General features: G+C 45.9%; 1 protein-coding gene across 1 annotated transcript in view; it reads left to right on the top strand.

Moving 5' to 3' along the window:
* The window catches only part of LOC139381559 (protein tweety homolog 2-like), a 211,374-nt gene extending 188,656 nt beyond the window's left edge, over positions 1 to 22,718 (top strand). The window contains exons 7-14 of the mRNA XM_071125194.1: positions 11,975 to 12,044; positions 12,201 to 12,256; positions 13,362 to 13,454; positions 13,535 to 13,627; positions 14,024 to 14,166; positions 19,010 to 19,210; positions 19,441 to 19,519; positions 21,827 to 22,718. Coding sequence (XP_070981295.1) covers positions 11,975 to 12,044; positions 12,201 to 12,256; positions 13,362 to 13,454; positions 13,535 to 13,627; positions 14,024 to 14,166; positions 19,010 to 19,210; positions 19,441 to 19,519; positions 21,827 to 21,907 — 816 coding nt within the window. The 3' untranslated portion in view covers positions 21,908 to 22,718. The remainder of the gene's footprint in view (positions 1 to 11,974; positions 12,045 to 12,200; positions 12,257 to 13,361; positions 13,455 to 13,534; positions 13,628 to 14,023; positions 14,167 to 19,009; positions 19,211 to 19,440; positions 19,520 to 21,826) is intronic.
* The last annotated feature ends 2,810 nt before the right edge of the window (positions 22,719 to 25,528 follow it).

The following is a 25,528-nucleotide window of genomic DNA, read 5'->3' as shown; positions in this document are numbered from 1 at the left end:
CGGCAAAGGAGAGGTACTCGGAGTGGTCTTCTAGTCCGATTTAGGTCACACACCACCCATCGCTTCCGAGTATATTACTTGCTAATGTTCAGTTCCTGGATAATAAAGTTGACGATCTCAGGGCAAGGGTTTCTTTCCAGAGACATCATACAGGAACTCAAGTCCTTTTTTTCACCCAACCTAGAATACCTCACAATCAAATGCCATCTGTATTATCTCCCAAAACAATTATCTTTGGTTATATTCATGGCCGTGTATATCCCCCCACAAGACGATACCACGACGGCCCTCAAGGAACTTCACTGGACTTTATTCAAACTGGAAACCATATACATTAGCCTGATGCTGCATTTATTGTAGCTCGGGATTTTAACAAAGCAAATTTGAGGAAAAGGCTGCCTGAATTCTATCAACATATCGATGCTAGTACTCGTGCTGCTTAAACACTCAACAATTGCTCCATTTTGCTCCTCCCTTCTTATAGACAGAAACTCCAACAGGAAGTACCCGTGCTAAGGACTATTCAACGCAGGTCTGACCCATCGGAATCCACACTTCAAGATTGTTTTGATCACACGGACTGGGATATGTTCCAGGTAGCCTCCGAGAATAATATTGACGAATACATTGAGACGGTGACTGAGTTTATCAGGAAGTGTATAAGAGATGTTGTACCCACTGTGACTGTTAAAACCTACCCTAACCAGAAACTGTGGATAGATGGTAGCATTCGCGCACAACTGAAAGCGCGAACCACCACATTTAACCATGGCAAGGTGACTGGGAATATGGCAAACAGAGTAGCCATATATACAAACAGAGTAGTCATTCCCCCTGCAAGGCAATCAAACAGGCAAAACATCAGTATAGAGACAAAGTGGAGTCTCAATGCAACGGCTCAGACACGAAACGTATGTGGCAGGGTCTACAGACAACCACGGACTACAAAAGGAAAACCAGCCACTTCGCGGACACCAACGTCTTGCTTCCAGACAAGCTAAACACGTTCTTTGCCCGCTTTGAGGATAGCACAGTGCCACTGACGTGGCCCGCTGCCAAGGACTGTGGGCTCTCCTTCTCCGTGGCCGACGTGAGTAAGACATTTAAGCGTGTCAACACTTGCCGGCCCAGACGGCATCACGAGCTGCGTCCTCTAAGCATGTGAAGACCAGCTGGCTGGTGTGTTTACGGACATATTCATTCTCTCCCTATCCCAGTCTTCTGTCCCCACATACTTCAAGATGGCCACCATTGTTCCTGTACGCAAGAATAGCACTCACCTCTGTCACCATGAAGTGCTTTGATAGACTAGTCAAGGATCATATCACCTCCACCTTACCTGTCACCCTAGACCCACTTCATTTTCTTACCACCCCAATAGGTCCACAGACGATGCAATCAGCATCACACTGCACACTGCCCTATTCCATATGGACAAGAGGAATACCTATGTAAGAATGCGGTTTGTTGACTATAGCTCGGCATTCAACACCATAGTACCCTCCAAGCTCATCATTAAGCTTGACGTCCTGGGTCTAAATACCGCCCTGTGCAATTGGGTCCTGGACTGCCTGACGGGCTGCCCCCAGGTGGTGAAGGTAGGAAACAACACCTCCACTTCGCTGATCCTCAACACTGGGGCACCACAAGGGTGCATGCTCAGCCCCCTCCCATACTCCCTGTTCACCATTGAGTGATTGGCCAAGCATGCCTCCAACACAATCATCAAGTTTGCAGACGACACAACAGTAGTAGGCTTGATTACCAACAACGACGAGACCGCCTACAGGGAGAAGGTGAGGGCTCTGGGAGTGTGGTGCCAGGAAAATAACCTCTCACTCAACGTCAACAAAACAAAGGAGATGATCATGGACTTCCGGAAACAGCAGAGGTAGCACCCCCCTATCCACACCCCCCTATCCACATCGACGGGACAGCAGTGGAGAAGGTGGAAAGTTTTAAGTTCCTCGGCATACACATTACTGACCAACTTAAATGGTCCACCCACACAGGCAGCGTGGTGAAGAAGGCGCATCAGCGCCTCTTCAACCTTTAGAAGGCTGAAGAAATGTGGCTTTTCAGCTAAAGCCCTCACAAACTTTTACAGAGGCACAATTAAGATCATCCTGTCGGGCTGTAACACCGCCTGGTACAGCAACTGCACCTCCCACACCCGCAGGGCTCTCCAGAGGGTGGTGCGGTCTGCACAACGCATCACCGGGGGCAAACTACCTGCCCTCCAGGACACCTACAGCACCCGATGTCACAGGAGGCTATCAACCAAGGCTATCATCCACCCGAGGCACTGCCTGTTCACCCCGCCCGCTGTCATCCAGAAAGCGAGGTCAGTACAGGTGCATCAAAGCTGGGACTGAGAGACTGAAAAACAGCTTCTATCTCAAGGCCATCAAACTGTTAAATTGTCATCACTAGCACAGAGAGGCTGCTGCCTATATACAGTACATAGACTTGAAATCATTGGCCACTTTAGTAAATGGAACACTAGCCACTTTAATAATGTTTACATATCTTGTTATGCATATCTTACACTCATCTCATATGTATATACTGTATTCTATACTGTTCTACTCTTAGTCTAAGCCACTCTGACATTGCTCGTCCATATATTTATATATTCTTAATTCCATTCCTTTACCTAGATTTGTGTGTATTAGTTATATGTTGTGAAATTGTTAGATATTACTTGTTAAATATGGCTGCACTGTCGGAACTAGAAGCACAATCATTTCGCTACACCCGCAATAACATCTGCTAAACACGTGTATGTGACCAATACATTTTGATTTGATTTGAATGGAGAGGGTATTTTCTCAACCAACATTTCTTACCCCTTACTGCTGTCTGAAAAAAATGTGATTGGATGTCTGTCTTGAGTCAGATTCAACTCGGTATGACAAACACTGAGGAGAAGGAGTTGGAGACAGAAAAGAGGCTGCTGGAAAAGGAGAAAGGGTTTTTTGGACCCCTTTTGATTTCAATGAAACTTTCCTTACATATTTTCCCATGGTTGAAGTGGTCAGAAAGTGACTTTTTGGACCTGAATGCTTTGTATGTTAACAGAGCGTACTGTAGGTGTTTTTACCAGTAGAGAGAGGGTCCTGAAAGTGTATTTCGGAAATATCTTTTAGAGTGTGTATGGGAAATGTGTTTTTTCTCAAGGTGGAAATTGTCCTTTGCCATTTTCTTATTTGTGACATTTCTAATGTTTTTTCTAATGAGGTGCTCAAAGTTGACCCATTTTGCCTACACCACCCTATCATGACACACCCATGTCTTTATAACTGGAAAAGGTAAACAGTTGAGTTTGATATAATTTAAAAGCTTACAAACAGGGTTGTCAAATTACTTAGTAATTTCTTTACAATAAATTGTCATTTTCTAACCTTTAACATCAATGATATTTTCGTGTATCTTTAGATTAGACCTCTATTTTACATCATTTTTAGATTAGACCCTATTTTACATCATTTTTAGATTAGACCCTATTTGTAACGGTTTTCTATATGAGAAGGAGAGTCGGACCAAAATGCAGCGTGTAGATTTCGATCCATGTTTTAATAAACAAACGTAAAACACGAATCAATACAAACACTACAAAAATAAAGAACGTAATGAACGTAACGAAAACCTAAACAGCCTATCTGGTGAAAACAGACAGGAACAATCACCCACAAACACACAGTGAAACCCAGGCTACCTAAATATGGTTCCCAATCAGAGACAATGACGAACACCTGCCTCTGATTGAGAACCATATCAGGCCGAACATAGAACTGGACAAACTAGACATGTAACATAGAATGCCCACTCAGATCACACCCTGACCAACCAAAACATAGAAACATACAAAGTAAACTATGGTCAGGGTGTGACAGTACCCCCCCCCCCCCAAGGTGCGGACTCCGGCCGCAAAACCTGAACCTATAGGGGAGGGTCTGGGTGGGCATCTGTCCGCGGTGGCGGCTCTGGCGCTGGACGTGGACCCCACTCCATAATAGTCTTAGTCCACCTCCTTAGCGTCCCTAGATAGGTTACCCTCCTAAATGACAGCTCGGGACAGAGGGGCAGCTCGGAACAGAAGGACAGCTCGGGACAGAGGTAGCTCGGGACTGATGGGTAGCTCAGCACTGAGAGGAAGCTCAGCACTGAGAGGAAGCTCAGCACTGAGAGGAAGCTCAGGCAGGTAGTTGGATCCGGCAGATCCTGGCTGGCTGGCAGTTCTGGCAGATCCTGGCTGACTGGCAGATCCTGGCTGACTGGCAGATCTGGCAGATCCTGGCTGACTGGCAGATCCTGGCTGACTGGCAGATCTGGCAGAGTCTGGCTGACTGGCAGATCTGGCAGAGTCTGGCTGACTGGCAGATCTGGAAGAGTCTGGTCAACTGGCAGATCTGGAAGAGTCTGGTCAACTGGCAGATCTGGAAGAGTCTGGTCGACTGGCAGATCTGGAAGAGTCTGGTCGACTGGCAGATCTGGAAGAGTCTGGTCGACTGGCAGATCTGGAAGAGTCTGGTCGACTGGCAGATCTGGAAGAGTCTGGTCGACTGGCAGATCTGGAAGAGTCTGGTCGACTGGCAGATCTGGAAGAGTCTGGTCGACTGGCAGATCTGGAAGAGTCTGGTCGACTGGCAGCTCTGGCTGCTCCATGCTGACTGGCTGCTCCATGCTGACTGGCAGCTCTGGCTGCTCCATGCTGACTGGCTGCTCCATGCTGACTGGCAGCTCTGGCTGCTCCATGCTGACTGGCTGCTCCATGCTGACTGGCAGCTCTGGCTGCTCCATGCTAACTGGCAGCTCTGGCGGCTCCTTGCAGACTGGCAGCTCTGGCGGCTCCTTGCAGACTGGCAGCTCTGGCGGCTCCTTGCAGACTGGCAGCTTTGGCGGCATCCTGCAGACAGGCAGCTCTGGCGGCTCCTTGCAGACTGGCAGCTCCTTGCAGACTGGCAGCTCTATGCAGACTGGCAGCTCCTTGCAGACTGGCAGCTCCTTGCAGACTGGCAGCTCTATGCAGACTGGCAGCTCTATGCAGACTGGCAGCTCCTTGCAAACTGGCAGCTCCTTGCAAACTGGCAGCTCTATGCAGACTGGCAGCTCCTTGCAAACTGGCAGCTCTATGCAGACTGGCAGTTCTGAACAGGCGGGAGACTCCGACAGCGCTGGAGAGGAGGAGGGCTCCGACAGCGCTGGAGAGGCGAGGCGCACTGTAGGCCTGATGCGTGGTGCTGGCACTGGTGGTACTGGGCCGAGGACACGCACAGGAAGCCTGGTGCGGGGAGCTGCTACCGGAGGGCTGGGGTGTGGAGGTGGCACAGGAGGGGCTAGACCGTGAAGGCGTACTGGAGATCTTGAGAGCAGTGTTGGCACAGAACGTGCAAGGCTAGGGATGTGCACAGGAGGCCTGGTGCGTGAGGCTGCCACCGACTTCACCAGCCGACTAACACGCACCTCAGGACGAGTATGGAGCGCTAACCCAGGTGCCATCAAATCCCCGACACGTTCCGTCGGGCGAATTCCATGCAAAAAGCACCAACACAGCAACTCCCTCATTTCTCTCTCCTCCAATTTCCCCATTAACTCCTTCACAGTCTCTGTTTCGCTCACCTCCAACACCGGCTCTGGTTCTGGTCTCCTCCTTGGCTCCTCACGATAAACAGGGAGAGTTGGCTCAGGTCTGACTCCTGACTCTGCCACACTCTCCCTGAGCCCCCCCCCCCAAGAAATTTTTGGGGCTGACTCTGGGGCCTCCGTCCGCGGCGCCTTGCTTGCTTCGCAAACTCCATTCTCCTATATCCTTCCGCGCACTGCTCCATCGAATCCCAGGCGGGCTCCGGCACTCTCCCTGGGTCGACCGCCCACCTGTCTATCTCCTCCCAAGAAGTATAGTCCATACTGTACTCCACTTTGGGCTGTTCCTGACTGTTGACACGCTGCTTGGTCCTTTTGTGGTGGGTGATTCTGTAACGGTTTTCTATATGAGAAGGAGAGTCGGACCAAAATGCAGCGTGTAGATTTCGATCCATGTTTTAATAAACAAACGTAAAACACGAATCAATACAAACACTACAAAAATAAAGAACGTAACGAAAACCTAAACAGCCTATCTGGTGAAAACACATAGACAGGAACAATCACCCACAAACACACAGTGAAACCCAGGCTACCTAAATATGGTTCCCAATCAGAGACAATGACGAACACCTGCCTCTGATTGAGAACCATATCAGGCCGAACATAGAACTGGACAAACTAGACATGTAACATAGAATGCCCACTCAGATCACACCCTGACCAACCAAAACATAGAAACATACAAAGTAAACTATGGTCAGGGTGTGACACTATTTTACATCATTTTTAGATTAGACCCTATTTTACATCATTTTTAGATTAGATCCTATTTTACATAATCTTTAGATTAGATCCTATTTTACATAATCTTTAGATTAGACCCTATTTTACATCATTTTTAGATTAGACCCTACTTTACATCATTTTTAGATTAGACCCTATTTTACATCATTTTTAGATTAGACCCTATTTTACATCATCTTTAGATTAGACCTTATTTTACATCATCTTTAGATTAGACCCTATTTGACATCATCTTTAGATTAGACCCTAATTTGACATTATTTTTAGATTAGACCATATTTTACATCATTTTTAGATTAGACCCTATTTTACATCTTCTGATATGTTTGTGTTGCAACTCAATATTAGGAAGATGTTCTTCATGTTTTGTGTTGACTGTGTATAGTTAACCAGATCTGTCATCATCATTATACAACCAACTAGTCAATGATGTTCTGTCAGGGATTATGAAACGAATGATGATGATGTTTCTATCCTGGAGCATCTGAATGCATGTGAATGATCTGTGTCTATCATGGATCATCTGAATGCATGTAAATTCTCTGTTTCTATCTTGGAGCATCTGAATGCATGTGAATGATCTGTGTCTATCTTGGATCATCTGAATGCATGGGAATGCTCTCTGTCTATCTTGGATCATCTGAATGCATGTGAATGATCTGTGTCTATCTTGGATCATCTGAATGCATGGGAATGCTCTCTGTCTATCTTGGATCATCTGAATGCATGTGAATGATCTGTGTCTATCTTGGATCATCTGAATGCATGGGAATGCTCTGTGTCGATCTTGGAGCATCTGAATGCATGTGAATGATCTGTGTCTATCTTGGATCATCTGAATGCATGGGAATGCTCTGTGTCGATCTTGGAGCATCTGAATGCATGTGAATTCTCTGTTTCTATCTTGAAACATCTGAATGCTTGTGAATCTTTCTATCCTTGAGCAACTGAATGCATGTGAATCTCTGTTTCTAACTTGGAGCATCCGAATGCATTTAAATCTCTGTTCTTAGTACAGGAAGAGGGGTATTTCAAATGCATAGATGCTGCTGAGTCACCACACGCTTAAGGCTCGTCGTGTTCCCTTTTTCTTCAGTTCGTTTGTTGTCGTTGTCGCCCCCCCCTGTTTTTACTTGGGGCTGTGGATCATGGAAAGTTGTTCCCTCCTCGTTTTGACTTGGGGCTGTGGATCATGGAAAGTTGTTCCCCTCCTCGTTTTGACTTGGGGCTGTGGATCATGGAAAGTTGTTCCCCTCCTCGTTTTGACTTGGGGCTGTGGATCATGGAAAGTTGTTCCCCTCCTCATTTTGACTTGGGGCTGTGGATCGTGGAAAGTTGTTCCCCTCCTCGTTTTGACCTGGGGCTGTGGATCATGGAAAGTTGTTCCCCCCCTCGTTTTGACTTGGGGCTGTGGATCATGGAACGTTGTTCCCCTCCTCGTTTTGACTTGGGGCTGTGGATCATGGAAAGTTGTTCCCCCCCTGTTTTGACTTGGGGCTGTGGATCATGGAAAGTTGTTCCCCCCCTCGTTTTGACTTGGGACTGTGGATCATGGAAAGTTGTTCCCCCCTCGTTTTGACTTGGGGCTGTGGATCATGGAAAGTTGTTCCCCTCCTCGTTTTGACTTGGGGCTGTGGATCATGGAAAGTTGTTCCCCCCCTCGTTTTAACTTGGGGCTGTGGATCATGGAAAGTTGTTCCCCTCCTCGTTTTGACTTGGGGCTGTGGATCATGGAAAGCTGTTCCCCCCCTCGTTTTGACTTGGGGCTGTGGATCATGGAAAGTTGTTCCCCTCCTCGTTTTGACTTGGGGCTGTGGATCATGGAAAGTTGTCCCCCCCCTCGTTTTGACTTGGGGCTGTGGATCATGGAAAGTTGTTCCCCCCCTCGTTTTGACTTGGGGCTGTGGATCTTGGGGCTGTGGATCATGGAAAGTTGTTCCCCTCCTCGTTTTGACTTGGGGCTGTGGATCATGGAAAGTTGTTCCCCCCCTCGTTTTGACTTGGGGCTGTGGATCATGGAAAGTTGTTCCCCTCCTAGTTTTGACTTGGGGCTGTGGATGATGGAAAGTTGTTCCCCCGCTCGTTTTGACTTGGGGCTGTGGATCATGGAAAGTTGTTCCCCTCCTCGTTTTGACCTGGGGCTGTGGATCATGGAAAGTTGTTCCCCCCCCTCGTTTTGACTTGGGGCTGTGGATCATGGAACGTTGTTCCCCTCCTCGTTTTGACTTGGGGCTGTGGATCATGGAAAGTTGTTCCCCCCCTGTTTTGACTTGGGGCTGTGGATCATGGAACGTTGTTCCCCCCCTCGTTTTGACTTGGGGCTGTGGATCATGGAAAGTTGTTCCCCCCTCGTTTTGACTTGGGGCTGTGGATCATGGAAAGTTGTTCCCCTCCTCGTTTTGACTTGGGGCTGTGGATCATGGAAAGTTGTTCCCCCCCTCGTTTTGACTTGGGGCTGTGGATCATGGAAAGTTGTTCCCCTCCTCGTTTTGACTTGGGGCTGTGGATCATGGAAAGTTGTTCCCCCCCTCGTTTTGACTTGGGGCTGTGGATCATGGAAAGTTGTTCCCCTCCTCGTTTTGACTTGGGGCTGTGGATCATGGAAAGTTGTTCCCCCCCTCGTTTTGACTTGGGGCTGTGGATCATGGAAAGTTGTTCCCCCCCTCGTTTTGACTTGGGGCTGTGGATCATGGAAAGTTGTTCCCCTCCTCGTTTTGACTTGGGGCTGTGGATCATGGAAAGTTGTTCCCCCCCTCGTTTTGACTTGGGGCTGTGGATCATGGAAAGTTGTTCCCCTCCTCGTTTTGACTTGGGGCTGTGGATCATGGAAAGTTGTTCCCCCCCTCGTTTTGACTTGGGGCTGTGGATCATGGAAAGTTGTTCCCCCCTCGTTTTGACTTGGGGCTGTGGATCATGGAAAGTTGTTCCCCCCTCGTTTTGACTTGGGGCTGTGGATCATGGAAAGTTGTTCCCCTCCTCGTTTTGACTTGGGGCTGTGGATCATGGAAAGTTGATCCCCTCCTCGTTTTGACTTGGGGCTGTGGATCATGGAAAGTTGTTCCCCCCTGTTTTGACTTGGGGCTGTGGATCATGGAAAGTTGTTCCCCCCCTCGTTTTGACTTGGGGCTGTGGATCATGGAAAGTTGTTCCCCTCCTCGTTTTGACTTGGGGCTGTGGATCATGGAAAGTTGTTCCCCCCCTCGTTTTGACTTGGGGCTGTGGATCATGGAAAGTTGTTCCCCTCCTCGTTTTGACTTGGGGCTGTGGATGATGGAAAGTTGTTCCCCCCCTCGTTTTGACTTGGGGCTGTGGATCATGGAAAGTTGTTCCCCCCTCGTTTTGACTTGGGGCTGTGGATCATGGAAAGTTGTTCCCCCCTCGTTTTGACTTGGGGCTGTGGATCATGGAAAGTTGTTCCCCTCCTCGTTTTGACTTGGGGCTGTGGATCATGGAAAGTTGTTCCCCTCCTCGTTTTGACTTGGGGCTGTGGATCATGGAAAGTTGTTCCCCCCTGTTTTGACTTGGGGCTGTGGATCATGGAAAGTTGTTCCCCCCCTCGTTTTTACTTGGGGCTGTGGATCATGGAAAGTTGTTCCCCTCCTCGTTTTGACTTGGGGCTGTGGATCATGGAAAGTTGTCCCCCCCTCGTTTTGACTTGGGGCTGTGGATCATGGAAAGTTGTTCCCCTCCTCGTTTTGACTTGGGGCTGTGGATCATGGAAAGTTGCTCCCCCCCTCATTTTGACTTGGGGCTGTGGATCATGGAAAGTTGTTCCCCCCCTCGTTTTGACTTGGGGCTGTGGATCATGGAAAGTTGTTCCCCTCCTCGTTTTGACTTGGGGCTGTGGATCATGGAAAGTTGTTCCCCCCCTCGTTTTGACTTTGGGCTGTGGATCATGGAAAGTTGTTCCCCCCCTCGTTTTGACTTGGGGCTGTGGATCATGGAAAGTTGTTCCCCCCTCGTTTTGACTTGGGGCTGTGGATCATGGAAAGTTGTTCCCCTCCTCGTTTTGACTTGGGGCTGTGGATCATGGAAAGTTGTTCCCCCCTCGTTTTGACTTGGGGCTGTGGATCATGGAAAGTTGTTCCCCTCCTCGTTTTGACTTGGGGCTGTGGATCATGGAAAGTTGTTCCCCTCCTCGTTTTGACTTGGGGCTGTGGATCATGGAAAGTTGTTCCCCTCCCCGTTTTGACTTGGGGCTGTGGATCATGGAAAGTTGTTCCCCCCTGTTTTGACTTGGGGCTGTGGATCATGGAAAGTTGTTCCCCCCCTCGTTTTGACTTGGGGCTGTGGATCATGGAAAGTTGTTCCCCCCCTCGTTTTGACTTGGGGCTGTGGATCATGGATAATGCATAGTGTATAAGCCAGAGGGGTTAGCTGCAGGCCACAACAGAACGGAAAGATTCCATGTCAATATTGCACATTTTATTTTAGACTGTAGTTGAGACTTAAATGCTGGGTTTGATTACACACACACACACACACACACACACACACACACACACACACACACACACACACACACACACACACACACACACACGTCCACCCACACACACACACACACACACTCTGTATCTGGCCTAAAAGCATAGGCCTGGTTTGTTTAGAGGTAAACCGAGGTCAGGATGTTTGGAACAAATCACAGGGTGTTCTGTGGTGTACCACTTCCTGCTTCTACACCAATCTCACCTCTTGTTTGGTCCAAGATGGTCATATAGATTCCTTCCATCTTCCATATCTTGGGTTAGAACAGTGCATTGATGATGGATATGTAACGTGTCAAAGTAGGAGTGCTGATCTAGGATCAGCCTTTTAGTGTCTACTCTATTACTCTGTGCCTGGGAGCTAACATTCTCACGCCTGACAATGGCAAGATAGATAATTACTAATGTACATTAACAATTAGGCTGCTAGGGTTGCTACTGTCAACACAGTGGATTAGCCACAATTAACCTTGTGTGGGTGGATGGTGACTGCCAGAATAATCATCCAGGACCATAATAAAGGACAGGTGTGGTGCTTACCAATAAACCAGCAGCGATCTCATTAGAAAGCTGTGAGCTGCTGTGTCCAGGCTGCATGGTGTGGCCCAGTTAAATGAGCTGTGTGTGTGTTGCTGTTGTTGGGATATTGTTGTGATGCTTTAATGAAGGGAGACTGCTGCCATTTGAAGGGGGAAAAAACACTGACATTTGCAAGATGGCTGCTGCTTCACGGCTTCAGACCGGGGCACATAATAAATGAATGCATAATGAATTCCTTCACAAGAATAATTATAGTTGGAGCAGAGCAGCCGGTATGAAGGACACACACACACACACACACACACACACACACACACACACACACACACACACACACACACACACACACACACACACACACACACACATATTCTTTATGGAACAATGTACTCACAAACAGAGGCTCATTAGTTGAACCTGTACGTATTCTTATTAAATCCAAGAGTTATTTAGCATTCAACGAACAGTTTGTTTATGCGCGTGTGTGTGGCGTGCATACATGTGTTTTTAAAATCTACTTTGACATTAGTTTAGCCTTTTCTTCTTATGTTCAGAGCACCAGTGACTTCTGTGTGACCCCAGACAAGTTCATCATGAACCAGACCAAGGACCTAATCAGTTCTGGTGAGTTAAAGACAAATTATGCTGTTAATGTCACTTTGATGAAGCTGTAATTTCAAGATGATTTAAACCCACCTCTGGCTGTAATCACATTCTACTTAAAGAGATGTTATTGCGGAGTCTTTCTGACTTGTTGTTGGTGTCTCCTGTTCTCTGCAGAGATAGTGCATTACTACCTGTACTGCAGCCAGGCCCTCCCCAACCCATTCCAGCAGGTACTACTCATCAGCACCAGCACCGGTTCAATGATAACTGTTTTGTCTCCCTGTTTTTCTCTCTCTTTTTCCCACCCTCTCTCCCTCCCTCTCTCTCTCATGGGGTTCAATAAGGTCTCTAAGCTTCTCAGGAGGAGAGGAGGAGGTTTTTAGATCAGGGTGTCAGGCAGTGAGAGGCAGTGAGAAGTAGTCTTTCTCTCTCCAGCCTCAGCTAGCTCCATAACTCAGTGGACTTCAGCTCCTATTATGCTGTGCTTGTAGACATGCCCCTCAGGATCAATACGCTGTGCTTGTAGACATGATGCCCCTAAGGATCAATGGAATGCAGTAACAGAGTGCAGGTAAGCGTGACCCAGTCTGATAACCAACTCAGTCAGAACACACATGAGCACAGAGATCACTCATTGAGACACACACACACACACACACACACACACACACACACACACACACACACTTCCCTGACTCCTTTGTCCCAGATATTTCCAGCCTACCTTTAAATTGCAACATTGTATATTTTGTAATACATTGAAGCACCTTAACATGTTATCTATTCAAGAGCATTAAACCTGTCAGCACTGTATCTTCAGTTATGCCAGCCTGCCCTTGTACCTCACTACTGTTCTTTAAGTGAGTTATTGGATCGTAGACATGCTACAGAGACAAAATGACAATGTTAGATGGCAGGAGATACATGATGGCTGCTGCTATGGTTGCTGGTTTGGGGTAGTTCAATAACGGACTGTCTGTCAGTGTGCACTTACTGCACCAGTCTATTTTGTAGTGGTTGGGAACACTGTTTTGATTTAGATGTTGTTTGATGATTTAAATGTTTGAGTCATACCGTTCACACTACAGCCAGCATTCTTTAGATCCATTTTAGGGCTACATTCATGAGGTTCCCAGTCTACTAGCTGTTCTGGGGTGGAGCACGCAGAGTAGACTGACCAGATTCTGGTGGATGACGGACTTACTGTTAATGATTGGGCTTTTGTTGCCCTCTGCTGGACTAAAGCTAAACTGCCAAGCCCACTAATGTATGATAATTTATATATCCAGAGGTTGACATGTTGTTTTGTGTGTGTGTGTGTGTGTGTGTTTGCAGTCTCTGACCATCTTCCAGAGGTCTCTGACCACCATGCAGATACAGATACAGGGCCTGCTGCAGTTCGCTGTGCCTCTCTTCCCAACCGCCGAGGTCAGTGTTTCATTTTCCTGTGGTATAGTGAGACCGTTGAATGTTATGTGTACTGAGTACTACACTTGTCTTTTCCACAGAGAGACCTACTGGGCATTCAGCACCTACTCAACTCATCAGAGGCTAGCCTCCACCAGCTAACTGCCCTACTGGACTGTAGAGGACTCAACAAGGTGCAGTCACATAGACAGACATGTTTACACCGTTGGGTAGTACACACAGTAGTACACTACTGGATACCAATGCACGGCAGCACTGACAATGTATCTAGTTCTACAGGATGGTGACTCTGCTGTGTATATATGCAATGCCAGGATTGTGGGTTTGATTCCCAGGGCCACCCATGCGTCAAATGTTTCCATGACTGTTTGCATGACTCTAAGTCCCTTTGGGGAAAAAAAACATTTTGCTAAATGGCATTTATTATTGTTATTATATGATATAATATATACACAACATGTCTCAGATAGACTGGGAACATTGTCTGCGCTCTGCTAATGTGTGTGTGTGTGTGTGTGTGTGTGTGTGTGTGTGTGTGTGTGTGTGTGTTTTCTTTGTCCACGCTGTAGGACTACCTGGATGCCCTGATCGGTGTGTGTTATGACGGGGTAGAGGGCCTGCTCTACCTCTGCCTCTTCTCCATCCTGGCAATTTGTGCCTTCTGTGCCATGCTGTGTGCCATCCCCCGGGCATGGACACATATCACCAGCAGGTTAGGAGGGGCCCTCCCACTGAGTCTCTTTCATTACATTTACATGACATTTCAGTAATTTAGCAGACACTCTTATCCGGAGCATTGTACAATCAATGCATTCAAATAAAGTAGGTAAAACAACCACTATCACGATCATAATCACCAGGAGAGTTAGTAAGAATCAGTCACTCTCTTTCTCTCTATCACCCTTTTATAGAACCAGAGTGTATATACAGTTGAAGAAGGAAGTTTACATACACTTAGGTTGGAGTCATTAAAACTCGTTTTCCAACCACTCCACACATTTCTTGTTAACAAACTATAGTTTTGGCAATTCCAGTGGGTCAGAAGTTTACATACACTAAGTTGACTGTTGTTTTAAACAGCTTGGAAAATTCCAGAAAATGATGTCATGGCTTTAGAAGCTTCATGTAGGCTAATTGACATCATTTGAGTCAATAGGAGGTGTACCTGTGGATGTATTTCAAGGCCTACCTTCAAACTCAGTGCCTCTTTGCTTGAAATCATGGGAAAATCAAAAGAAATCAGAAAAGACCTCAGAAAAAAATTGTAGACCTCCACAAGTCTGGTTCATCCTTGGGAGCAATTTCTAAACGCCTGAAGTTACCACGTTCATCGGTACAAACAATAGTACGCAAGTATAAACACCATGGGACCACTCAGCCGTCATACCGCTCAGGAAGGAGACGCGTTCTGTCTCCTAGAGATGAACATAATTTGGTGCGAAAGGTGCAAATCAATCCCAGAACAACAGCAAAGGACCTTGTGAAGATGCTGGAGGAAACAGACACAAAAAAAATCTATATCCACAGCAAAACAAGGCTTATATCGCCATAACCTTAAAGGCCGCTCAGCAAGGAAGAATCCACTGCTCCTAAACCGCCATAAAAAAAGCCACACTACGGTTTGCAACTGTACATGGGGACAAAGATGGTACTTTTTGGAGAAATGTCCTCTGGTCTGATGGAACAAAAATAGAACTGTTTGGCCAAAATAACCATTGTTATGTTTGGAGGAAAAAGGTGGAGGCTTGCAAGCCGAATACCACAATCCCAAGCACGAGGGTCGCAGCATCATGTTGTGGGGTTGCTTTGCTGCAGGAGGGACTGGTGCACTTCACAAAATAGATGGCTTCATGAGGAAGGAACATTTGGTGGACATATTGAAGCAACATCTCAAGACATCAGTCAGGAAGTTGAAACTTGGCCGCAAATGGGTCTTCCAAATGGACAATGACACCAAGCATACTTCCAAAGCTGTGGCAAAATGGCTTATGGACAACAAAGTCAAGGTTTTGGAGTGGCCATCACGAAGCCCTGACCTCAATCCTATAGAAAAGTTGTGGGCAGAACTGAAAAAGCGTGTGCGAGCAAGGAAGACCATAAACCTGATTCAGTTACACCTGCTCTGTCAGGAGGAATGGGCCAAAATTCACCTTATTAACTTATTGTTTGGAAGCTTGTGGAAGGCTACCCAAAACGTTTGACCCATGTTAAACAGTTTAAAGGCAATGCTACCAAATACTGAGTGAATGTTAACTTTTGACCCACTGGGAATGTGATGAAAGAAATAAAAGCTGAAATAAATCATTCTCTCTACTATTATTCTGACATTTCACATTCTTAAATTAAAGTGGTGATCCTAACTGACCCAAGACAGGGAATCTTTACTAGGATTAAATGTCAGGAATTGTGAAAAACTGAGTTTAAATGTATTTGGCTATGGCAAGAACAGCTCAAATAAGCAAAGAGAAACTACAGTCCATCATTACTTTAAGACTTAAAGGACAGTTAATACGGAAAACTTCAAGAACATTCAACGTTTCTTCAAGTGCAGTCGCAATTGGACAACCACAGGAATGGGAGACCCAGAGTTACCTCTGCTGCAGAGGATACGTTCATTAGAGTCACCAGCCTCGGAAATGGCAGCCCAAATAAATGCTTCACAGAGTTCAAGTAACAGACACATCTCAACATCAACTGTTCAGAGGAGACTGTGTGAATCTGGCCTTCATGGTCGAATTGCTGCAAAGAAACCACTACTAAAAGACACCAATAAGAAGAAGAGACTTGCTTGGGCCAAGAAACACAAGCAATGGACATTAAACAAGTGGAAATTTGTCCTTTGGTCTGGAATCCAAATTGGAGATGTTTGGTTCCAGCCGCCGTGTCTTTGTGAGACGTGGTGTGGGTGAATGGATGATCTCCGCATGTGTTTTTCCCACCGTAAAGCATGGAGGAGGAGGTGTAATGGTGTGGGGGTGCTTTGCTGGGACACGGTCAGTGATTTATTTAGAATTCAAGGCACACATAACCAGCATGGCTACAACAGCATTCTGCAACTATACACCATCCCATCTGTTTTGCGCTTAGTGGGACTATCATTTGTTTTTCAACAGGACAATGACTCAACACACCTCCTGGCTGTGTAAGGCCTATTTGACCAAGAAGAAGAGTGATGGAGTGCTGCATCAGATGACCTAGCCTCCACAATCCCCCGACCTCAACCAAATTGAGATGGTTTGGGATGAGTCGGACCACAGAGTGATGGAAAAGCAGCCAACAAGTGATCAGCATATGTGGGAACTCCAAGACAGTTGGAAAAGCATTCCAGGTGAAGCTGGTTGAGAGAATTCCAAGAATCTGCAATGCTGTCATCAAGGCAAAGGGTGGCTATTTTAAGTATTGAAAAACCCTTTGACCGGTTGTGTGTGTTATATATATATATATATATATATATATATATATAACACTACCGTTTGAGGTCGCTTTAAAGTGTCCTTGTTTTCCATGAAAATATACATGAAATGAGTTGCAAAATGAATAGGAAATATAGTCAAGACGTTGAAAAGGTTATAAATAATGATTTTTAATTGATATAATAATTGTGTCCTTCAAACTTTGCTTTTGTCAAATAATCCTCCATTTGCAGCAATTACAGCCTTGCAAACCTTTGGCATTCTTCTTGTCAATTTGTTGAGGTCATCTGAAGAGATTTCACCCCATGCTTCCTGAAGCACCTCCCACAAGTTGGACTGGCTTGATGGGCATTTCTTATGTACCATGCGGTCAAGCTGCTCCCACAACAGCTCAATCGGGTTGATATCCAGTGACTGTGCTGCCTACTCCGTTATAGATAGAATACCAACTGACTGCTTCTTCCCTAAATAGTTATTGCATAGTTTGGAGCTGTGCTTTGGGTCATTGTCCTGTTGTAGGAGGAAATTGGCTCCAATTAAGCTCCTTCCTCATGGTATGGCATGGCGTTGCAAAATGGAGTGATAGCATTCCTTCTTCAAGGTCCCGTTTACCACAACCAAAGTACCCCGAGACAATCCCATTGCCTCCACCATGCTTGACAGATGACGTCAAGCACTCCTCCAGCATCTTTTGCATTTTTTTCTGCGTCTCACGAATGTTCTTTGTGATCGTCTTTTTTGATTCGTCTGTCCGTAACACTTTTTTCCAATCTTCCTCTGTCCAGTGTCTGTGTTCTTTTGCCCATCTTCTATTTTTATTGCCCAGTCTGAGATATGGCTTTTTCTTTGCAACTCTGCCTAGAAGGCCAGCATCCCGGAGTCGCCTCTTCACTGTTGACGTCGAGACTGGTGTTTTGCGGGTACTATTTAATGAGCTGCCAGTTGAGGACTTATGAGGCGTCTGTTTCTCAAACTAGACACTCTAATGTACTTGTCCTCTTGCTCAGTTGTGCACCGGGGCCTCCCACTCCTCTTTCTATTCTGGTTAGAGCCAGTTTGCGCTGTTCTGTGAAGGGAGCAGTACACAGCATTGTACGAGATCTTCAGTTTCTTGGCAATTTCTCACATGGAATAGCCTTCATTTCTCAGAACAAGAATAGACAGACGAGTTTCAGAATAAAGTGCTTTGTTTCTGGCTATTTTGAACATGTAACCAAACCCACAAATGCTGATGCTCCAGATACTCAACTAGTCTAAAGAAGGCCAGTTTTATTGCTTCTTTAATCAGAACAACAGTTTTCAGCTGTGCTAACATAATTGCAAAAGGGTTTATTAATTATCATTTAGCCTTTTAAAATGATAAACTTGGATTAGCTAACACAACGTGCCATTGGAACACAGGAGTGATTGTTGCTGATAATTGGCCTTTGTAGATATTCCATAAGAAAATCAGCCGTTTCCAGCTACAATAGTCATTTACAACATTAACAATGTCTACTCTGTATTTCTGATCAATTTTATGTTATTTTAATGGATGAAAAATGTGCTTTTCTTTCAAAAACAAGGACATTTCTAAGTGACTCCAAACTTTTGAACGGTAGTGTACATACAGTGCATTTGGAAAGTATTCAGACCCCTTGACTTTTTTCACGTAAAAAAAAAAAATCATAAATATCACATTTCAAATCAAATCCAATTGTATTAGTCTGGAGTATTTACATAAGTATTCAGACCCGTTACTCAGTACTTTGTTAAAGCACCGTTGGCAACGATTACAGCCTCGAGTCTTCTTGTGTATGACGCTACAAGCTTGGCACTGCTTTATTTTGGGAGTTTCTCCCATTCTTCTCTGCAGATCCTCTCAAGCTTTGTCAGACTGGATGGGGTCACTGCACAGCTATTATCATCTCTCCAGAGATGTTAGATCAGGTTCAAGTCCAGGCTCTGGCTGGGCCACTCAAGGACATTCATAGACTTGTCCCGAAACCACTTCTCTTTATCTTGGCTGTGTGCTTAGGGCCGTATATATACATATAGAACCAGAGTGTGTACAGTACATCCGTTGTGTTTATACTGTATGTACACCTTACAAGTCACTAAATCATCTATGTTGCTTGACTCCACCCTTTTTCTTCTCTCCAGGGAGCATGATTATGACGATATAGACGAGGGTGACCCGTTTAACCCTCAGGCCAGACGCATGACGACCCACGACTCCCACCATGCCACCAACATGCACAGCTTCTGCAGCTACAGCAGCAGTGTGGGCAGCCAGAGCAGCCTTCACCCGCCTGCCGCCCAGGCTGCCCAGACTGTGTCCAACGCACCCGTCTCAGAGTACATGTGAGTCCAGCCCTGGCCTGGTTTTGACTGTATGGTAATGCACAGTCTAGTATGCTATACGCATGAACATACTGAAGCTAAAGTAAAGCTAACTGTAAACTGTAAGGATCATGCTCGCTAAGAAGGCATACTGGCCCAGATTGATATGTTACTGGCTAGATTTTTGGTGATTGGGAATGTTTGTTTAGCAGACGCTTTATCTCTCTCTCCCTCTCTTTCTCCCTCCTCAGGAACCAGTCAGTGTTGTTCGGGGGAAACCCGCGGTACGAGAACGTTCCTCTGATCGGGAGAGGCTCTCCGCCCCCCTCGGTGCGTTGGGTCCCAGAGGCCAAGTCCTTTTTATGATGTCACTCATGGTTGGGGTCAATTCCAATGAAATGTACATTTCAGAATGCTTCCTGAATTGACTAAATTGAAATTGAATTGACCCCAACCTGGATGCCACTCTCCCACATACTATCAAGTCAATCAGCATTGTAATACTGATCTTTCTCTCACCACCATTTCTGTTATGTTATTTAATTCTGATTCAGTGACCCGCTAGGACTTTTTTCTGCATCTATTTTCTGTTTGTAGTGTTCCCTCTACATGATGCCTTCCTTAACTTGCTCAAGTCAGTGTTACTTTTAAGTTGTTTAAATGGTTGTTGTAGTTGGTTTCTCACGAGTTATGACGTGACAGTCTTTCACAAGATATGACATCCACATGATAACATATTTCCAGTTAGGATTTTGATCATGATCATCAGTTTGATCACATATCAAATCAAAGTTTGATTAGGGACGTATCAGTATCAGAGAGAACTCTGCTAACGTTGTGCCTTTACCTGTCTGTCTAACATAGGTGTAGATTGTGACTATTTACAGAGGGAATAGGACAGTGAGAGAGAAGTTTAACATAGATATACTGTAGTGTACATGTTCATGCATTTAAGATGAGATGGAAGCGTGTTATTTAGACCAATGCCCAGGGGAAGATCTCACAGGTGTCAGTCCATAGTTGGTAACTTTACTTCTCTCTAAAGGTCAGTCGCTCTCTCTCTCTCTCTCTCTCTCTCTCTCTCTCTCTCTCGCTCTCGCTCTCTCGCTCTCTCTCTCGCTCTCTCTCTCTCTCTCGCTCTCGCTCTCTCTCTCTCTCTCTCTCTCTCTCTCTCTCTCTCTCTCTCTCTCTCTCTCTCTCTCTCTCTCTCTCGCTCTCGCTCTCGCTCTCGCTCTCTCTCTCTCTCTCTCTCTCTCTCTCTCTCTCTCTCTCGCTCTCTCTCTCGCTCTCTCGCTCTCTCTCTCTCTCTCGCTCTCTCTCGCTCTCTCTCGCTCTCTCTCTCTCTCTCTCTCTCTCTCTCTCTCTCTCTCTCGCTCTCTCTCTCTCGCTCTCTCTCTGGTCCTCATGATAAATGCACCTTGTAATGGCAGCTATTTAGATCAATTATCCTCTCCTGTCTCCTGTCAAAGGCCTGCTGTGCCTAATGGAATTTCATGAAGAGACATATCTTATGCATTGCATATATTATGGGTTTCTGAGCCTGTTTACATCTACTGTAGCTGCCTGCCATCCTTCCCATGGGAAGATGTATTTGTAGTTGACTTAATGTAAGGTTTATTACCTTAGACTAATGCTGAGTCCCAAATGGCACCCATATGGCTCCTGTCAAAAGCAGTGGACTATATAGGGAATAGGGTTCCATTTGGGATGCATCATTGAGTTTTATACCGTATTTACCTTGGTGTTTTCCCCCGCCCTATCTCTCTACTACCAGTCTCTAGCCAAGAAGCTGTGATGATCTCACTGGTAATGTCATGTGGTGTCCTCTGGACATACCTACCTTCTACGGGGCGTGGCACTCTACTTTTTCAGCTAACAGCTTCTTTTATATTGTTTATTTGTTTGTTCGTTGTTTATGTTTGTTTGTATTTGATTTCTTTCTTCTTTTTTTAATCAACTTTTGGAGATATACACTCAGCAATTTAGAAACGGAGTAAGTTGTTTTCTGCTCCTCTTTGGACCTCTCTGTTGTCTGAAGGATAGGATAGACTCCCAGTTGCTTTTCCCCCTGCCTTCGTTTCAAATCATAAAATGTTAATTCATCTCCATTTTCATTTTGGTACTGCATTTTCTATTTCACATATGGCATGGCTTTGAACTACCAACCTTACTGTTCAGGACATCATCATCATCATGACATCATTATCATCACCGTCATCATTCCAGTTGTATGTTTGACCCAGTCAGGTCTGTCTCCCCCCACTGTTGGGATTGTGGTGGTGTCACCTATCCTCACATCTCCCTGGGTTGGGACATTCAGAGACAGATCGGCAGTCCTATGTGTGCATGGCGTAAACCTTCCCTTCTCAGTATTCCCCCTGTTTCACCTACTGTCTGAGAAGGCTTGGTCCATAAGGAGGGGCCTACGGTGTTGTCTGACTCCCAGTCCACTCAACTGTTTTGTTAGAATGCTTGCATTAGGCACCCTATTGTCTTCCCTACCTCCCCATTCTTCCTGTCTAGCTGGCTAAATACTGTTCTGAAAGAGTCCTGTGTTCTTCTATACTGTTGTCATTCTCTATACGTTACCTGGTGTTGTCTCTAATTGTGTGTCCTGTGACATTCTGTTTCCCACAGTACTCCCCCAGCATGAGGGCTACATACCTGTCCATGACTGAGGACCAGATCAGACACTTTGGGAATGATTTCCAGGCATAGAGCTGCTCCTCCCTCCATCCTCCTCTTTAATCTCTGCCATCTCCAAGAGGGTTCTCAAACTGGCAAATACACATACACACACAACTACTCCAGCAGTGTGTGACTTTGTGGCTGCTACACGAACCCACTTCTCGTCCAACTCACTGGACTGGACCAAGGCCTGATATGAGGAAAGGTGTCACACACAGTTGTCCCATCCCAAACCCCAGAGCCCAGTGTCTATGTCTTAGTCACCTTGACTCCAGCCCATAGAATTAAAATGATTCTATTATGTGATTCTATTCAATCTATTTCAGTTCTCCCTTGCTGTCTCCAGAGAATGCAGCAATGTAAAGCCCTACTATTCCACTTCCACATTGCATGTTGTGTCCACTGTCTGAAGGTGTAGTCAAAATAAATTCTGCCGAAGTTCTCTTGGAAATAACACTGAACTTTTCTAATAGCTTTAGATTGAAATATTTTGGTTTGTCTGCAGCATTTGTTTTAGGCAAGACCTTTGAAAATGTAAGAGAGAAATTATATATATTTTAATTTCATTTGACCTATAACATCATACTTACAACATGTCCTTAGGCAACCAATTCAGTATGTGAGTCATCATATTTCCCATCTCTTTGTGTAGTAGTAGTGTTGAGAAAAAAAAATGTTAAAATGGAAATTGTCATAATGATTCCTTTTAAAAACGCTAGCTTGATTCATTCACTCTGACGAGACAATAGCAACTTTTACAGGAAATTGCTTTTATAATGATCTATTGTTCAGATACTAATGATATGATTAGTCTATTTTGAAATTAAACTTATTCTAAAACGTTAAATGTTAAGAATGGAAGCATGTTTTTGTGCCTATAACCACTCCCTATTCACCTAAACAGATGTTCTACAATAGCTACTGTAGGTCTATGACTGTTAACTCAAAAGGAGGGACCATACTATGACTGTTGATACCTGATACTCCAACCCATTTGTATTTGATGAAATTGGCCAAGAACAAGTACTTCAGAAATGACATTCACACTCTGGAAAGTGAAACTGGAAAGTGTCTACTGTCAAAGGGTCCCTTTTCCTCCACGGCTACAAACGACACATACTGTATATGCCATAATAGTAGTTATATGTTTCCACATACACCTCAGACCTAAACCTTGTGAAGCACAAACCTACTGTATGGTAGGGCCTGGGATAGTGGCCCTACACTATGCCCTCCCTACACCATGCCCTCCCTACACTATGCCCTCCCTACACTATGCCCTCCCTACACTATGCCCTCCCTACACTATGCCCTCCCTACACTATGCCCTCCCTACACTATGCCCTCCCTACACCATGCCATCCCTACACCATGCCCTCCCTACACTATGCCCTCCCTACACTATGCCCTCCCTACACTATGCCCTCCCTACACTATGCCCTCCCTACACTATGCCCTCCCTACACTATGCCCTCCCAACACTATCCCCTCCCAACACTATGCCCTCCCTACACTATGCTCTCCCTAAACTGTGCCCTCCCAAAACTATCCCCTCCCTACACTATGCCCTCCCTAAACTATGCCCTCCCAAAACTATCCCCACCCTACACTATGCCATCTCAAAACTATCCCCTCCCTACACTATGCCCTTCCTACACTATCCCCTCCCTACACTATGCCCTCCCAACACTATGCCCTCCCTACACTATGCCCTCCCTACACTATGCCCTCCCTACACTATGCCCTCCCTACACTATGCCCTCCCTAAACTATGCCCTCCCAACACTATGCCCTCCGTACACTATGCCCTCCGTACACTATGCCCTCCCTATACTATGCCCTCCCTACACTATGCCCTCCCTACACTATGCCCTCCCTACACTATGCCCTCCCTACACTATGCCCTCCCTACACTATGCCCTCCCAACACTATGCCCTCCCTACACTATGCCCTCCCTACATTATGCCCTCCCAACATTATGCCCCCAACACTATGCCCTCCCTACACTATGCCCTCCCTACACTATCCCCTCCCTACACTATGCCCTCCCTACACTATGCCCTCCCTAAACTGTGCCCTCCCTACACTATGCCCTCCCTACACTATGCCCTTCCTACACTATCCCCTCCCAACACTATGCCCTCCCTACACTATCCCCTCCCTACACTATCCCCTCCCTACACTATCCCCTCCCTACACTATCCCCTCCCTACACTATGCCCTCCCTACACTATGCCCTCCCTACACTATCCCCTCCCAACACTATCCCCTCCCAACACTATCCCCTCCTTACACTATGCCCTCCAAACACTATGCCCTACCTACACTATGCCATCCCAACACACTACCCTCCCCACGCTATGCCCTCCCCACGCTATGCCCTCCCAACACTATGCCCTCCCAACACTATGCCCTCCCAACACTATACCATCCCTACACTATGCCCTCCCTACACTATGCCCTCCCAACACTATGCCCTCCCAACACTATACAGATACCCCTCTGTGTTGCATGCTCTTCTCCATTCAGAAAGTCCTGCACAGTGTCTGACACAGGATTTTATGTTTTGAGCCATCATTTGAACAGACTAAGACATGTTACAAATATTGTTTGTTCACATGCAGCAACTGAAGCGCATATATACTGTAGTGTCTGTTTCAGAACAACTTGACTTCTGTATATGAATTATACGATAACAGATTGTCTTATTTTGGACTACCGTAATTTCCGGACTATAAACCGCTACTTTATTCCCACGCTTTTAACCTCGCGGCTTATACAATGACGCCGCTAATTTATGGATTTTTCCCGCTTTTACAAGATTCATGCCGCCAAAAAACGGAGCACCGTCACATAATGTGACGTAAATCGAGCGCGCTCAAACTTCCCATCATTCTGATTACGGTAGTCATTTTGTCACCCTCATCATGGCAAAGACACAGAGAAATGCATATGATGCAGCTTTCAAGTTGAAGGCGATCGATCTGGCTGTTGGAAAAGGAAATAGAGCTGCTGCACGGGAGCTTGGCCTTAATCAGTCGATGATAAGACGTTGGAAACAGCAGCATGAGGAACTGACTCAGTGCAAAAAGACAACAAAAGCTTTCAGAGGGAAGAAAAGCAGATAGCCCAAAGTATTTGCAGCCACTCGACATCAGTGTAAATCGTGCATTTAAGGTGGCGCTCCTTGTTCAGTGGGAGGCTTGGATGACAAGTGGGGAGAAATCCTTCACTAAAACGGGCCGCATGCGAATAGCAACTTATGGTCAAGTCTGCCAGTGGGTCCTGACAGCGTGGAGCATTTTCAAAAAATCCACTATCATCAATGGGTTTCGAAAGGTTGGACTACTGCGTGTTGAAGAGGGCAGCATGAGCTCAGCGGGGAATTTGCCTTCGGATGAAAATGACGAGAGCGACAATGAAAACGATCCAACATCGAATGAAGCAATTCTGAGGCTATTCAACTCCGACACCGAAGGAGATGACTTCAGTGGTTTCAGTGCACAGGAGGAGAAAGATAGTGACCAATGACTTTCTTGGTAGGCTACTGTTTACTGCATTTAAAAAAAAAATGTTGTTACAAGCCGTGTTTCGTTAAAGCCTATTTATTTTTGTTACAAGCCGTGTTTCGTTTAAAAGCCTATTTATTT

The sequence above is a fragment of the Oncorhynchus clarkii genome, chromosome 23 (assembly GCF_045791955.1).
Source record: "Oncorhynchus clarkii lewisi isolate Uvic-CL-2024 chromosome 23, UVic_Ocla_1.0, whole genome shotgun sequence".
Taxonomy (NCBI): domain Eukaryota; kingdom Metazoa; phylum Chordata; class Actinopteri; order Salmoniformes; family Salmonidae; genus Oncorhynchus; species Oncorhynchus clarkii.
Note: the sequence above shows the minus strand (reverse complement) of the source record. Positions and strands in the feature narration are given on the sequence as shown.